Here is a 16,698-nt window from a genome sequence, read left to right on the forward strand (position 1 = left end):
ACTGAAAAAATGTTATCATTTGTTCTAAGCCTGTATAAGTGTCTTTGTTCTGTTAAACACAAAATAAAAATTACATTTATTTTTTTCCCCATATAATGGAAATCAATGTGGACCGTTTATCCATAGTCTGAATTATCTTGTTTAAAATGTTTGGAAAAACCAGGTTACTAAATGACAGAATTTAAAGGGAATTATCCCTTTAAAATCAGTCCTTTCTTACAATAGACTCCAGTCCTGCCTCAATTCAGTCAACCACAGGGAGTAGAACCAAGCCTATACCCAACATTTTTTTTTTTTTTTTTAGAAATAATCCCTTTCTGCATTGTAGCCCAGGAAAGTGACTGGTTTTCTTGACATGCAGGTGTCTAGTTAAAGCTAGGTTGCAGGAAGGCATCTATGCCTGAAACGCATTGGTTTGCAGCTGATTTATTTATAATTATTATTTTTATTATTCAGTGCGGTCAAATTAGTCACATCCAAAATCATCAAAATGTGTACCGTGTATATTTGTGTACGTATATATTTCAGAAAATGTTTTGTGTGTGTATATATATATAGAAAAGAGAGAGAGTTATTGATAGTACAATTATTTCTTATGAAAGAATCAGTTTAAAAACAGACTTTTAATACATGTTTTGAAAGGTGCCTTTGGTCATTTGGGGTATTCATTTTCATTGGAATGTGTCACAAAAGAATATCTGTCTTCTGTTTCATTTAGACTTCAATACATATTTTTCTACAGAAAATATACAAGTTTAAACTATTTCAAGTTCAAGACCTCTGGGATTATTACTAGTGGCGGTTCTTTGCTGATTGTCATGTTATAAAAGTCAAGTTGTGTGCCGCCCACACACACACACACACACACACACACACACACACACACACACACACACACACACACACACACACACACACAAAAAAACAAAGCACACAAATTTTTACAGATATAGATTTTTATTTAGGTACATATAATCAGTGATCGTGGATATGATCTAAAGCCCTGCGAGTTTGGTCATGCTCAACCATTACAGACTAATTTTTGGTTCAAAACAACCATGTCTACCAATTACAAGAACTATAAAATGAACCCTTTTTCTTTCATTTACTCAAACATCTAATTGTGCCACTGCAGGCTTTCGCAGAGAAGACACACACAGCTCTTCTTCAGAGTGGCACTGGACCTGCTTCTGTTTCACTTCTATCTCAAAAAAAAAAAGCAGCTAAATACTAGTCTTCTCTTTATTATACACGGTTTATGAGAAATAGCAAAATATGTAACACAAAGCCGATTCATTGCTACACCATCAACACTGAATCAGCGGTGCCCTTCGTGTTGAGGCAGATTCAGTCAACTGTTTTAATGCTGCGGCCTGAACACACTGACTGCAGTCAATCGGTTTCTCTGTCAACGGCCATCTTTTAGTCTGCCATGGATGTAACTGGATGTGAGGGTGGTACCCACAGGATATTTTTTTAATTATTAAGCTATTTTGGGAACAATCATACTTGGAAAGTCGTCTGAAGATAATGAAAATGTGTTTAATCTTTAAATTGCGCATGTCTGACACAAATGTGATCCTCCAGACACTGAATTAGCTCAAGACAATCCCTCAGGAGCGCAAGAGCTGGACTCTTTCCCACTATCCAGATGTCACCAGCAGCCAAGACTACTTGAGAGTAAATGAACAAAAGGGTGCAAATCCTACTTTAATTCATGACCACTCTAGTCGTGCCCCAAATGGTGTAACATTTATTCAGCTTCGGAGGAGAGGAAGCGCTTTCAGGCAGTCCTTAGTCTGATTCTGTGTGAAATCTTGGCAAAGAACTCCTCCTTTGTACAGACGGACTCTTGTAAGAGTCACAAAAAGTGAAACTATTGTGCCGAGACACACAAACACTCACCATTTCAGCCATGTGACATAAAGCTGTACAACGAATGAACATGAATTTCACGCGTGATCCCTGTTTTTCTGCAGATGGAGAGTGATTTGGTCTAGGTGTTTGCAGCTCACAGGAAGCGTGTGATAGGTTAGCCATCGATATCCCAGCTGAAGAGGTGATGCTTCACCAACATGTCCTGAACTCCCTCCTTCAGAGGCCTCTGCTCCTTCTCCTGGAAAAAGAGCGGGGTAGAGTGAGCCATTCCGCACTGCACTGATTAAACGACGCTCCACTGCCTCCATTGGTTGAACTAATCAAAAACAAACCGTGCTCAGCTGATTTTCGCTGCTGTAATTAAACATGGCACTCTATCAGTGCTTGAGAGCTCGAAACAAGAAGGTCACGGTGACATGAGAGGCACGGTGCACTAACACCACCTTTAAAAGTCAGTGGAAACTCCTCTACAAGCTTACATTAGCGCTAATGGTCTCTTGTTTCAGTCACTGAGGAATTCTCAACACCAGGTAATTCCTCCCAGCGATACTTCCAGACAACAATCAGAATCAAGTCTAAAGAGACTGAAGAGAGGATCTATAATTCAGAATCACAATATAATTCCACTAAAGACCTGGCACTCACGCTCTGAACTCACGTGACGGCAACGTTTCGCAGGAAGTCTGTCAAGACACCCAGAATACTCACCCCTTAAACCTTTTCACACAAAGTCTGAAATTATGCATGGCAGAATTTTTTAATTAAATTATGAATTACTATGCCAAAAGGGATATGAAATGTTAAAATGCCCATAAATAAATAAAACAAAATAAATTGATAGTGGCATCTTCCATCAACATACTATAATACTTAACACCACCACCACAAGTTTGTAATGAGAAAGATTTTTTAAAGAAACATACTTTTATTCAACAAGGATGCATTAAATTGATCAAAAGCAATATTAAAGACGCTTGGAAATAATAATTGCTCTTTTGAACCTTCTATTCAAAGAATCCTAAAAAAAAGCAGCACAACTACAACTGTGTTTTTTATATCACTAATAACAATAAATGATTACCAAAGAATCATGTGACACTGAAGACTGGAGTAGTGATATTGGAAAAACAAATCAGCTTTGCGTCACAGGAATAAATCTATTTGAACATATATTAAAACAGTTATCAAAAATTATTTTTGATCAATACATGCAACCTTGTTAAGAGACCTCTTTCAAAAACATAAATGACTGTATTCTTTTATTCAGATGACTGAAATTGAGCACTGGTTAAAAAGTGATTAAAGAATCAGTATTAGTTTTATTGTGAATGGTGCATCATTAGTTTTGGTCATTGACTTTATCTTTTCAAGCACACTGGAATTCAAGCATCTGTCTGAACTAAACTAAACAGAGAGTACTGTTTGCTTTAGTGTTTCATTAGCATTCTGCACAAAAGCTGCTGAACTGGTTTTTAAAGGTTTATTTGCCATTATGTGAAGCCACTGTGTAAACAGCAGTTAACAAACCAAGCACTACTTCTACCACCACTGACTGCTTCCACAGCTAATTACCAAGCAGCAGGCTAGGAACTACTTGCCAGCATTACCTAGAGGTCCCAACTAAAAAGGTGATGTTGCACCAAGACATCCACCACTTCTGATTTGAGAACAGGAGACTTCTGGAATGGCAGACAAACACCCAGATGCATGTTAGCCTGTGTGTGTGTGTGTGTATGTCAGTGTGTGGGAGGATATGCGAGACGTTGAGTGAATGTGAGTGGAGGAAGTGTCAATCTCTCACCTCTTTTTTGGTAGGCAGCTCACAGTCTTGGGAAAGACTGAAGGCAAACTTTGAAAGAACTCTGAAAGCAGCACATACAATCAATCACATGTCAGTAATACACTCCAAATCAACCAAAACAACATAAATTATTATTTGAATATTGGCAGTGTCAACAGTGAGAACTAGAAAAACAAAATCACATTTGGTTTTCTACCACTGAAAATGGGTAGGGCTTTACAATTTGGACATAGAGCTGCACTGAGATCCCGCCTCTGGGATTAAGATTTAGGATTAGACAGTTATGTTCAGTTATGCTTTTTGATTGGTCAGAAGGAGTGTGCGGCAAAAGTCCAAAGTTTTTAGGCTCATTCTCCAACTACCCCTGTGTTAATACATTTAATTTGATCTGTTTTGTAATCTATTCAGCCGATCTCTGGGCCTGGAGATAGCATTTATAGCATATCTTAACATAGATAATTAAATCTAATTAGACCAGTAACATCACATTCAAAAATTACCAAAGAGAGTTTAGATATTTTTCCTATTTAAAACTTTACTCTTCTGTAGTTATGTTATGTACTAAGACCAGTGGAAAATTAATATTTGGTTTTCTAGGGTGATTAGGAACTATAATCTCATTCCGGCATAATAATCATGAGAGTATAATTCCTTGTCATTTCAACATTGAAAATCATAACTTTTTATTTGACGCCAGTCTTAGTACACTATAACTACAGAAGCTTTAAACAGCCAGACCCGGAGATCAGCTGAATAGACTCCAAAATGGTAAAGCTCAACTTATCTCTGGGGGAGTTGAGGAATGAGCCTATTTACAAAAAATGTTGGGTTCCTTTAACCCGCACCGTTCCACAAATCTGCTAACCCTTTCCCTGAGCTTTTTGCTCAACAATGAGAAGACTGCGCAGTTCTTGTGAGTTTTAAAAAGATATGGTCATCACCTGAGTTCACACTTTATCTGAACCCAGCCAGGACTGCGCAGGAAGGACCAGGGATGGTACCATTTCTCCACAGCACTCATACTGGAACACAAGACCTCCAGCCACAGATGCAGCACCTGCTCACTAACACAACACACAGTCGAAGAGAGTAATTCATCATGCTTGCATTATGGGAAAAGAAAAGCAAACAAACAAACATAGTGAAAGCGCTTACTTTAAGCCCACACAGATGAGCGAGCGAAACTTGATGTCCATCTGAACGTGTGCAGCGTCGTGGCTCATGTTGACAGACTGCACTGCCTAAGATGACAGACAGAGAGCTCTTAGTGTACAAATGCAAATACAAAGCTAGTGCTCAACCACCCTAATTAATCACACCTGATAAAACATCTTCAGGTCAAAACTCACCCTGTATAGAAGCTCTTCAGGTGTGAGCACCTTCCCATCTTCATCTAACCTAAAGAGACAAAGCGAATATCACATCAGCAAAGTGCAATTATGAAAATTAGAGATGGTGAGATCTTGCATATCTACATGTCTCACCTGTATGTCTTGCAGAGCACCAGTCTAGAGTAGACAGAGTTGAAGTCTCTTTCCACTTCTCTGCTGGCTGCCTGTGATCAACACACACACACACACACACACACACAACTCTTGGTATACGTGTATCTAAATGTATATTACTTTCTTTAGGAAACCCAACCTGCTCCTACCTCCTCAATGAAAAGCCAGGGGTGACAGGGTCCTCCCAGTATGGAGGGCTTCTTCAGGCCATGCTGAAAGATGGCCTTAAGAGCTGGACACAGCGTGCCTCTGACCAAGTCATTCACTGCCTCCGTTACAGTGTCATCTCCAGCCAGAGAGTACTGGATGACAAGAACGCATGCATGAGACATTAGAGTCGTTTATACGCTATTAACAGAATTTCAAACACAATCCAAAAGCAAAGCTATTACCTCTTTACTTCGTTCATCCAAGACTTCCACAAATTTTGCAGGAAACCAGCCTGATGGGACAAAAGATTTGTGGGTTAGTGTAATGAGTTGTATGTAGGTTATAAGTGTAGTTGGATCCACTTCTGAAAATCAAAATGAAAATGTTCAATGCTTATTTTAACGGCATCTCGGCTCACCTCTCAGGCCGTTCAGCTCTCCAACCCAGCAGTGCTCATCTTTCTGTGAGATGATCTGAGAATAAAAAACATACACTCAATAAATAAAAAAATTCAAGGAACAATGGCGAGGCATCGGTTCACATGTTTAGATGAAGCAGCAGGTGCTCACTGTGATGATGTCATTCTTCCGAAAGCCCAGTTCATCATCATCGTGCCGTTCAAAGTCCAGCAAAGCTTTGGCTCGTCTTCGACGATTCCGAGACACAACCAGGAAGTTCTCGTGATCCCTCTGATGACTCTCCATAGAATAGTCTGGAGTCAAATCCTAGAAAAAGAGAGGGATAGATAATAACGTGTTTGCCTAATATGTGTGCTGTGAATATACATATACATATATACACACACACACAAATATATGCATGCTTAAGAAAAATATATTTTTATTATAAATATATTTATATCTAAAGTATTATAAATAATAAAATATATAATAATATAAATTTAATATAATAATAATTTACAAGATAGTAGTAATTAAAGGAATAGTTAAAAAAATTGTATTCTGTCATCATTTATTCACACTCAAGTAGTTCCAAACTTTCTCTGCTGAACGCAAAGGAAGATATTTTGAAAAAAGTTTGTACCCAAGCTGATCTGGGTCACCAAAAAAATGACATCTGACTATTTAATGATCACACTTAATAACTCGAGACCGTTCATGACTCATGGTGGTCTGTTTACTGGGAATGCCAGTGTACAGCTAATTTCTTGATGCATAGGCCTAATTTATGCAATTCAACAAAACAACTCAGTGAGTCATCAGGTACATGAGTCAGTGTTGCTGTTTGAGTGTAAATGTTCAGTTTCTAATTGAATTTTTCCCGACAGATTCTACAAAGTGGTAAATGTGATCGCGTGGCTCTTACAGTGCTGCAGTTGCGGGGGTCCAGGCAGTGAAAGTGCTCTGCGGTCCGGTTGATAGCTTCTCTCAGTGCTGCCACCAGTTCCGTTTGTTTAATGTTTTTGGCCTTCAGCGCCTCCACCTCGTCTTCCCCCCAGAGAAGCGAGCTCAGGGTGGATTTCCTACGCAGGCTCTGTCTGCGAACCACCTGAACAATGACACACACCTACGAGTGAGGCTGAATTCACATTTTGTACAATCGCAAATAAAGGCATCACAGATAATGATCCAAAATGCCATTTATATTCTCAACCTTGTTGAGGTTGGTGTGGAGGGAATGGGAGTTTCCGGAGTTGAGCTGAGCCTGCTCTGCCAGGATGTAGGCAAGATGCTTGTGTCTGTGTGTATCCAGGCTTTCCTGAGACAGAGATCCTGCCAGACGCACAGCCTCTCCCAGCACTGCCGCCCCATCCTCTAATTGACTGGGCAGGTCCGAGAGGGTGTTAAAGATGGATGCAGAGTTCTCAGATGAAACCAGTTCCTCCTCCTTTACAACAAAAGACAAAGCATCATTACTGACAAATGCAACCATAGTTGAATTTTCAGCAAAAGGTGAAGAGTTTGCATCTATTTAATATTCAATCACTGCCTTGTATAACCATTGAAGGCTTAGTTAAAAGGAAGTAATAAGTCTTTGAATAGTTAAACAACCTTGATCTTCAACATGCCCAGCGTAACCTGGAAGAGCACCACTGAGCCCTCGTAGAAAAGCAGGTCCCAGATTCGCAGCAGGATACGGATGTCCACCACACTGGCAAAAGCAGTGAGGAACCAGTGCAGCGTGATTAAAGAGAGCTCTGAGAGGGAAAACATCGACATTTGAAGGCTTTTTACTGCACATATTTTAGATGAATAAGTCTTTGGAGCTTACAGATTTACATATTTTTGAGGCTGTTTGTATCTCACCAATGTCATGCTCTTGTAGCAGCTGGTCTAGGCTCGGCAGATACTGCACTATGAGCTGTCTGAGCACACGCTGGTCGGTTTGAACTCCCAGCAGCGTGGAGGAGAAATACGAAGGAGGCAGCAGGTCCTCTATCAGAGCACACATCATCCACAGAGCGTCCTCCTCTTCCAGAAAGAGCAGCAGACAGGACACCACCTGTATCAAAGACAAACACACACCTCAAAGTCTGGCAACCGATGAGCCAAACGTCAGACATCAGAGAGACAATGACTAGGTCGCTTCCCACCATGCCTGTGCCCTGACAGTAGCCGATGTCTGGATACAACCACGCCAGCCCTCTCAGGACCCGCCTGAGCTTGGGCACCCCCACACTCGACATGGTGCTGAAGCACGCATTAGTGGGCATGGTCCGCAGAAGATCCTTTTCTATCTGCAGCACAGACAGAGAGAGACAAACGTCATAAAATAATACTGGATGAAGGCTATGTAAAGTCTGTTTGTATTGCAGTGTGTGCATGAATGAATTTGAGCTTTAATTTAAAAACTGTTAAATAAACAAAAATGCAAATAAAACGCTTATCAATGTTACCCTCAACAACCCCAAATTAATTTAATTATTATTGATGCAGATGTGTACAATTTAAAGTAGCTTAATTTTTAAACATATGTTCAGTTGTCTTTTTTTTGCTTTGCATTTTAATACACATTCATTTAAAATGAATGTAAACCTACATTATATTTGTTTATTGAAACATTTTCATTATTCATTAAACTAAAAAAAGTTCTTACTCGTCACTGAAATTTTTCAATAAGCTCTTATTTTGGCATTTTTGTCTTTATTGTGATGGCATATAAAGTAGACATGAAGTAAAGTGGGGGAGAGAGGGACATTTCCACCCACTGCTAATATTATAGGCTCCTGTTTCTGGCATTTTTAAGTGTCAAATGACAGTTGAAACGTATGAGGTTTGTAAAAAAAGGTCTGTATGATTTGTTATATATTTACTTGTTAATGTAAAATCTGTGAAATATCAATACAATGTAAAAAAAATTTTCCTAACACATTTTCAAATGTAATTTATTCCTGTAATGGAAAATCATTTTAACATGCGTATTTGTTTTTCAAGAAATACTTCTTATTACTGCCAATGTGAAATCAGTTGGTTGTGCTTACTATTTTTATGGAAATAAATTTTTTCAGGATTCTCAAAAAGCTCAACAGAACAGCATTTATTTGAAATGTAAGTCTCCATTTCAAAACAAGCCTCTGACAACATATCTGTGTCAGAGATGACATTTACCTGTTTGGCTGCTGTGGTGTCATCATTGGAGCTGTTTTTGACGATTTCCCTGTAGGAAATTTCTGATGTTCTCTTTTTCTGCAGGGCCCCTGACAAACGCATCCACAACTGAGGGTACGGATATGAAAGAGACAATGAGGAACAAGACAGATAAACACACACGGATTCGCTAAAGATGCAGTTGGAAAATCTTATATTCGAAAAGCCGTTCTCATGGGGATCTCTGAAAATAGCAATACAGCATAAACAAGATACTACCAAGACATCATGTCCTATTTCAGCGACACTAAGAATCCCTCAAGCACTAACATGGTCGCCATGGTAACATTACATCAGCAGATTAGCCGCCTGATGGTGTGTAGCAATACAAAGACAGCCTTAAATATGTGGTGAGGTAAAAACACAAACAAAAGCACATTAAGAGGGTCGATAAAAAGGGTCGGTTGTCAGTGTTAACCTGTGGTCTCATGCTGTGTGGTATGCCCCCCAGCACCAGTGTCCGGAGGCGGTCAGATCGAGCCAGGGAGGGGGAGATCTTGTCCCACGTCAGGTCTCCTACAGTGTGATTGTGCGTGAACTCCAGGTGTGCTTGCCAGCGAAGTCTTTGCTGAGGGTCCTCTCTCTGAGGAGCTCCTTCACCACGCTGCCATTTACTTGTCTCAACCCCGTCTGAAACAGAAAAAAAACCTCTTAACTCCTGACATATAAGAAGACAGTACTTTTAACAGGGCTTAACATTAAGCATCCCCCTCTTTTTAAACCTGATCTCTTGCTTTTCTATCTATAACAAAGCTTTACCATAATAATTTCATTTGAGTTTAGGGATCAATACGAATTTTTGGTTACACTATTTTGGGGTCCAAATTTTCACTATTAATAAGTCATTAACTACCACTTTCACCTAATCAACGCCAAATTTTCGGTTTATTAATTGTAAGGTATTATTTTATGGTCATACAGAATACGTGCTTTGTAAGTACTAATAAATAGCCAATATGTTAATAGTTTTGCTGATAGGCAACCAGTGAAACAATGAAAATGGGTCCCTATACTAAACTGTTAAAGATTTTCTTTGCATAAAAGACTGCATAAAAGTATTCTTTTAAGTTACAGTTAAACCACTGATGTCACATTAACAATGTCCTTGTTACGTTTCTTAGCCATGATCATGTTTGGATCCTTGCCGTCTTGCCTTTGAGCTATACTATAACTTTAATGTTTCAGAAATTTCTTTTTCTCACAAATGCTGGATTTCTTTGATCAAAAATTCAGCAAAAACAGAAATATTGTTGTTGTTTAAAATAATTATTGTTGATAGTGCTGATGTTCCCACACTAACCTTCACTATCGATCCGAAACCCAAATTCATCATACTGCCGTTCTGATTCCATATTTGGGTCTTTCTGCAACAATCAGAACAACATCTCTGAAAAATATATCACTTCACATAATAAAGATGTCACAATAACAGAATATCTGCTACTTAGAGCATTAAAAAAAACAAAATCAAAAAGAAAAAAAGAATACAGGAGTGAACTACCTGACAGTACTTTGCCAAAATGTCCTGAGGCCACATGCTGGGTGTGAGGGCCGAAAAAGGGCCCCCTGGGGCTGGAGTGTAATTACCTGCTATGGAGAACAGAAAATCATATGAGGAAGGGGCTTAACTGTGTTTGACAATACACAAATGCAACTATGCTTCCATTTTTATTTCACATATCTGTGCAGCTGTAAGCTTACTTGACATGGTCCTGAAGTTTGAAGAGTCTTTCTTTAGCGTATAAAGAGAGGAGTCCGACTGGAGCAGGTCAGGTCAAGGTTCACAGGCCCTAGATAGGGAGACCAACACAATACAAAGCCATTCAAAGTGCGAAATTGCTCAAGTGATCAATGCAATTCACAGCCTCTGGATATAATCACCTTAAAATAAGCGTATAAAAGACTCTGAACTTCTGAAGGCAGAATATCAAATAACATCACTTTAAAGGCATCTTATATATATATAAAAAAAAGTAGTTTGCAATGAAGAAGTGAAGAGTCTGAAAGCTGAACCTGAGCTGCAGGCACCTTAATACTGTCCTCCTTCATGCTCCAGTTCTCCAAATCAACACAAACACACAGGATGGCAAGCTAAATCCTCAGCAGCACAGCATGTTCAGATAAATTAATCATGCCAGTGGGCCCAGAGACGACACACTACCTTACACGACTTCTCTCTCCATGACACTGACATCAGCCCAGCATAAGGCAGCCTTTGTTTCTCCACTAAACTCATGACAAACTCATTAGGGATGCGTGAGAGAAGGGGATATGTGATTACAGACCCACCCACATCAGAAGGAAGGACTGCAAAATTGATACCAGGATTTGGACTTATAAAGATTGTTTGGTATCTGCTCCAGTGTTTCAAGAAACTCAACAGTTTATGACCGCTGAACCAGCCAGAGGCTTTTTAGAGGGTATGCAAATGCACCATTCAATTTCCTCATGTGTTTAAAATAAATCACTTCCTTGTTGAATGGAAACCAACATCTCTTTGGGAATGGAGTAAAGGACTGCTCTATAAATGCACCGGAGCTTATCTTTGTGCTCTGCCTGTGTGTGTGCGTGTTCAACATCACGTAAAAAAGACAGCAGTGGAAAAACAGCCCTAGATGTTATCTGGACATGCATAATACAAGCACGGGACCTCCTGGAAGCTCTTTTCTTACTGGTTTAACTGCTAGATATTTACACTTGGTAGGGATACACAATATTATCGGACTGATATTGGCCAAAAATTGACATCGGCCCAATTTGAAAAATGATGCCGATATATCTCGCCGAAAAGAGAAAAAAATGTTACATTAACATTGCTGCATTTAATCTGTGAAAGCACAGTAAAGAAAGAAGCGTTCGGTGTGAGATAAAGTAAACCGTAATATGCAGCTACAGACTTCCCAAGGGTCCTAATGCCCGTTTGGGTCTTAATATGTAGGAGGCACTGTTAGCCTAATTCTAATTAAATTATATGTTACATTATATTATATCTATATAAAGATTTTCAGAGTTTTTAAAACTCTTTAGCTTACATTTATTGATAATTAGTTTTAAAGTTTCAAAGAATTGTCAAAAAAAAACCTTCATTATTAAATTTTTAATGAGTAAGATCTTCTACCCCCCATAAAAAAATGTGCATAATAATTTCAGCACAAATCCAGCAATTTCGGCTTGGTATTGCTTCCAAATAAAAGGAAATATTTCAGTATTGCTATAATGCAAACATAAACTCTTGGTTGTCTGTGATTGTAAATGGTTCTCAACTTTTTTTTTTTTTTTTTATTCCAAGGCCCCCTGATGCCTACAACAATATTCAAATGCTTCATTATATTTACAAGTATGCTATTTTTTTTTTTTAGATGCACCAAAAATCATTGGCCGATACATTTGCACATTTTTTCAGTAAAGTCGGTTCAATGATTTTCAGTTCATCCCTATATATTTTGCTCACTATTTCGACCCAATAAAATATTTCTGAGCTTGGAATGACTACAAAAATGTATATATTCCTTAAACAAATAGCTAAAGAGTTATACAATTGTGCCAAAATGCTTTATGTCTCCAGGTCTCTAAATCAAAATGATAGAATATTTGCGATATGATACCATTTAATATTACAAAACCAAATGAATCCAGATCCATGCACAGTAGACCTTTCAGTGTGTTTGGGTCTCATTAGAGGACACTCATGACAACACTGCAGACTGTCTCCCATCAGCTGCTGGCTCTCTGTAGGAGTCTCCGTCATAAACAAACACTTACTAACAATGACAGTCCTCATCAAGCTGCGAATGCCACCGCTAGCATCATCCCTATGGCAACAGACCGCGCAGCGACCGAAGGCGATCAGTGAGTGAGAGTCAATGCTCCCCGAAGACACTCTAAGAAAGACTGAAATCTAGTAACATCCTCTAAAAGTAGATTACAAATCCCAGTACTCTCAGGAAACGGAGTCTGGACTGCTAGCTGGTAATTAAAGTAGACTACATCACATCAAAGTAGCCAGAATAATCAAAAAATAGTCATGTTAGCTTGTTATAGTTTTGTTACTAGAAACTTAAAGGCTATCTGAAATAAAAACAAAACATACAACATAATATACATTTTTCTTATTGTAAGCTAGTTGCAACTCAACACCACTAAAACAACATTTGTGTGTGTCAGACTGTGATTGAGAGAGACGCCTGCCAACTGAAGGCCATTCATGCCGTGAGCCGAGTGAGGAGGCACGTGGCAGCTCTCTGACGACAGCGAGACGAGGAGAACAGAGGGAGGGACGGGGGCAGCGTGCTTCATGACTCACTGCGTGTTGTGACTAGGAGAAGCTGGAGGAAGGGAAGATGGAGGTGGGGCCGATGAGAGACAGGGGGAAGATTTCTCATTAAGGCTAACAGTGCTGATTTTGATGTACTTTTGTTTTCCGGCACAGCTCGACACATAATGCACTCAGAGGTCGAGCCAAAGTCCCGGCACTGGGTGCTCCCTGCAGGATCTCCTGACCTGCCCTGTGCTTAAGGAGGGCGTGAACCGCACTGCACAAACAGAGCTCAAGCTTACAGCCACACTACACACATGTTAAAGGAGTGGCCGATTTAATGACAAATTCAAAACTTTAAACAGATGAACAATATGCAACAAAGTTGTTGATTACATTGGAAACGCATTTAATCTTTTAAACCTTAAGAGTACAACAGCGTCTGCCAAAAATCTGACAAAACGGGGAAAGAACTGCAATCCCACGATGAATTGCGAATGATAATCTAATTCAAAACTATTGATTTAAAGAGCTCTTTTAGCATACTTTAAACTGGTGGAACAGCATTATGGCTAACCTTTATTGTACCATGAATTCCTCTATTAAACACGATAATTTTGAACATAAGTTGGTGGGTATAGGAAACCAACGAACAATTTCAGAGCTCACAACAGGTTTGTCTTTAAAGGTGTATCAGTCACTGTTGAATATCGGTTTCATATTGAAAAGGAAGTGAACATTTCTTTGCAGAACCATGGGCAATGTAGATTTTCACCAGGAACTCCGCTGATAAACAACTTTAACAAGTTATAATAATGCAGTCAGGTGGCTTCAACGTACTTAACAACCTTGCATCTTACAGTTAATTAGTTTTTAAAAAGCTTATAAGTTGTTCAAAACCAATTCCTCTATGAAAAAATGCTTGTGATTTTTTTTTTTGTTGAAAAAAGGAAAACCCACTTAATTGAAATTAAGTGAAACAAAACCATTCGGCCCTGTTCAAATGCTGTTTGGGCCAATAAATGCTTTCATCTAATTGCAATAAATAAGATTAATTAGTCAAGTGTACAAGCTAAATCCTCACCATTAAATCTTTACCAAAGGTGAAAACTAATTCTCTGTATGCCTGACTTCCTTCTGTGGAACACAAAAATAGATACTAGGCAGAATCCTTGGTCACCATTCACTTTCATTGTATGGAGGAAAGTGCAATGAAAGTGAATGGTGACTGAAGCGGCGAGTCCGTAATATTCTGCCTAACATCGTATCTTATGCGCCTTGCAGAAAAAAATGAACATTACAGCATTCTTAGTTTACAGTCGATAGAGAACTTTAAATAAACAAATAATCAATTGCAGGGAGAGACATTTACCATATGGCACCTGGTATGAGTTAACTAGAACAGTTCACAAAAATGAATCAGAGTAACGGAGCGGTGCCAAACGGCCAACCTAATAAAAAACGTGAAATTTCATCATCACTGCGCAATAATGACAACACAAGCATCTAGACAAGAGTACTGCGTTTTAAGTAAATACTGCTTCTGTCAGTCAAGCAAACTTCGAGGCACTATTGTGTTGAACGCCTCAGAACAAGACGAAAGGCTCATGCTCCTCATTTCGTGCGAAACCAGTGTTATTACACCTTAACGCCAAATCGTGGCAACGAAGCTCTCTAAATATGAAAATATTTTTCTCAATATACGACACTCTCATAACGTTATCGCTGAGAGGACATTCAAATCGGTGGGCCACTTTTTATAGTCAATACCGTTAACGTACCGAGGAAAATATATCCGACACAAACGATACACTAAAACATATAAAAGCGTTCCGAGATTTAGCGTTCCTAACAGTCAAGCCATCCAAGCATCAGTAACATCAATGCACTTGCCGCTACGATTAGCCTCCTAGCTAGCGAAACCAATTCATCTTATGTCTTCTTACCTTACGTCATGCTGAATCTCCTTTCAGAAGAGCTGTGATTCGTGGTACAATTACACATATATTTTGCAAATGCGGTGTAAGTATGAGACGTGTACTTGTAACTCGGGTTTGTGATGATGGTGAACGGTTACATTGACCGACTGTTTTGCGTCATACACCTGTTTGTGTTTCGCACTTGTATCCCTCCGCCTAAAGAGATTTCCTGAAAAAATAGCTCCCATCCTGCTAACAGATTTTGCCCCTTGGAAGCCAAATATTTTTTCGCCGCACTAACAATTATGTATTTTTTTATGCGAGTGAACCTTATTCTGACAATCTCGGCATATTTTCCCAATATTCACACCTAACTGCGCTTCATATTAGCTTTCAAGTAAAACACAGTGTTATTATTTGAAAGAGAGTCTTTTTGCAACGAACTGCTCACATTAGCCGCGCTGTGCAGTCCATTATATAAAAATTAATTCTGTAACACTGGCGCTCTCCTCAATGCTCAAAAGTCATGAGGCAGAGCAGGAACTAGAGCAGACTGCCAACACAACATCATATCCATCCGCCGTCTTGATCAAACTTCATGACGTAGCCTTACAACGACAACGTTGATTAAATCAGTTCATTCATTTCTAAGGTCTATCTCCCAGGCTTTTAGGTTTAAAAGGTTTAAAGCTATTTTTTTTCTGCCCATGCAGGCATTCAGCGTTTCCATCTGCTTACAGAGTGCTGACAAACATAAAACATTCGCAGACATTTAGTTTTGGTACAAAGTTGCTTATTTTTTATGTTCTAACGTTTAAAAACGCCACAAGGAGGGAAGTATGGTTAAAATACATTTTTAATAAAAAAGAAAGAACTGCATATTTTGTATATCTTGCATGATGAACAGTATGTACCATTTTTTGAAAAGCCTAACAAACGTATGGACGGATTTGAACGGAAGTAAACACAAGTAGCTTATTAATTGTGAGTGTATAAATGATTACATTAAAATAAAAAAATATATACGTTATATAAATCTACAAACATAAAGCTGGAATATAGATAACACGAAAAGAGCCAATACCAATCTCCACCACATGATGTCAGGAGGATATTGCAAATTATTTGAGTGCACACAAACTCGCTTGCTCTGACATTTCGTTACTGCATGAAGGCCTAATTTAACGCTTACTTCACCCAAACACTGAGAGGAAATAGCAGAAGTAATTAGTAGTAGACTGCATGCTGAGAAACTGGTCATGTAATGTAATATGTACTGTTAGCACACAATGTTGCTTAACTACATTTCTCAGGGAAATGAGCTGTCTTTCCCATGAGTCGTTAAGATTTTAATATTGAGAAAATAAATTGCCTACTTCTGAATAAGCTTGCATTGTCATATCCTTGCGCTAGTTTTTATTACACTGCATGAAACAAATACTGTAAGATCTTAGGGGAGTAAAGTTGTACTGTATGTTCATATTAGACAACCCCAAGAGGAATCTATAGAAGTGAGGTAAAGACCAACTAACCTGAGAAAGCGGACAAAAAGAGCTAAGAAGTAAGCAAAGGGAAACCTAAC

General features: G+C 38.9%; 1 protein-coding gene across 7 annotated transcripts; it reads right to left on the reverse strand.

The window, feature by feature from the left end:
* Positions 1–938: 938 nt before the first annotated feature.
* Positions 939–15,311, reverse strand: sgsm3 (small G protein signaling modulator 3). 7 transcript variants are annotated; one of them, XM_043235567.1, is made up of 22 exons: positions 15,144–15,311; positions 10,644–10,732; positions 10,444–10,532; positions 10,243–10,306; positions 9,361–9,572; positions 8,904–9,011; positions 7,889–8,032; positions 7,602–7,797; positions 7,347–7,492; positions 6,949–7,182; positions 6,661–6,843; positions 5,904–6,059; positions 5,753–5,807; positions 5,577–5,626; positions 5,334–5,486; positions 5,164–5,234; positions 5,029–5,077; positions 4,835–4,920; positions 4,621–4,743; positions 3,680–3,740; positions 3,486–3,557; positions 939–2,116 (listed from the first exon to the last, which is right to left on the reverse strand). In XM_043235567.1, the coding sequence occupies exons 2-21, from the start codon at positions 10,648–10,650 to the stop codon at positions 3,486–3,488; spliced, it is 2,259 nt and encodes a 752-aa protein (XP_043091502.1). In that variant the 5' UTR covers positions 10,651–10,732; positions 15,144–15,311; the 3' UTR covers positions 939–2,116. The 7 variants fall into 7 exon arrangements, with proteins under 7 accessions (XP_043091502.1, XP_043091499.1, XP_043091495.1 ...); XM_043235564.1 differs by lacking the exon at positions 3,486–3,557 and having other exon boundaries at positions 10,444–10,529; positions 15,144–15,310; XM_043235560.1 differs by lacking the exon at positions 3,486–3,557 and having other exon boundaries at positions 15,144–15,310.
* Between the last annotated feature and the right edge of the window lie 1,387 nt (positions 15,312–16,698).

This window comes from Puntigrus tetrazona, chromosome 3 (genome assembly GCF_018831695.1).
Source record: "Puntigrus tetrazona isolate hp1 chromosome 3, ASM1883169v1, whole genome shotgun sequence".
Taxonomy (NCBI): domain Eukaryota; kingdom Metazoa; phylum Chordata; class Actinopteri; order Cypriniformes; family Cyprinidae; genus Puntigrus; species Puntigrus tetrazona.

Coding starts and splice junctions, on each gene's coding strand:
- sgsm3 (XM_043235560.1), bottom strand. Junction 9,573..10,242: donor GTTTCGGATCGATAGTGAAG/GTTAGTGTGGGA, acceptor TTTCTGTTTCAG/ACGGGGTTGAGACAAGTAAA. Junction 5,235..5,333: donor CCTGGCTTTTCATTGAGGAG/GTAGGAGCAGGT, acceptor TGTTGATCACAG/GCAGCCAGCAGAGAAGTGGA.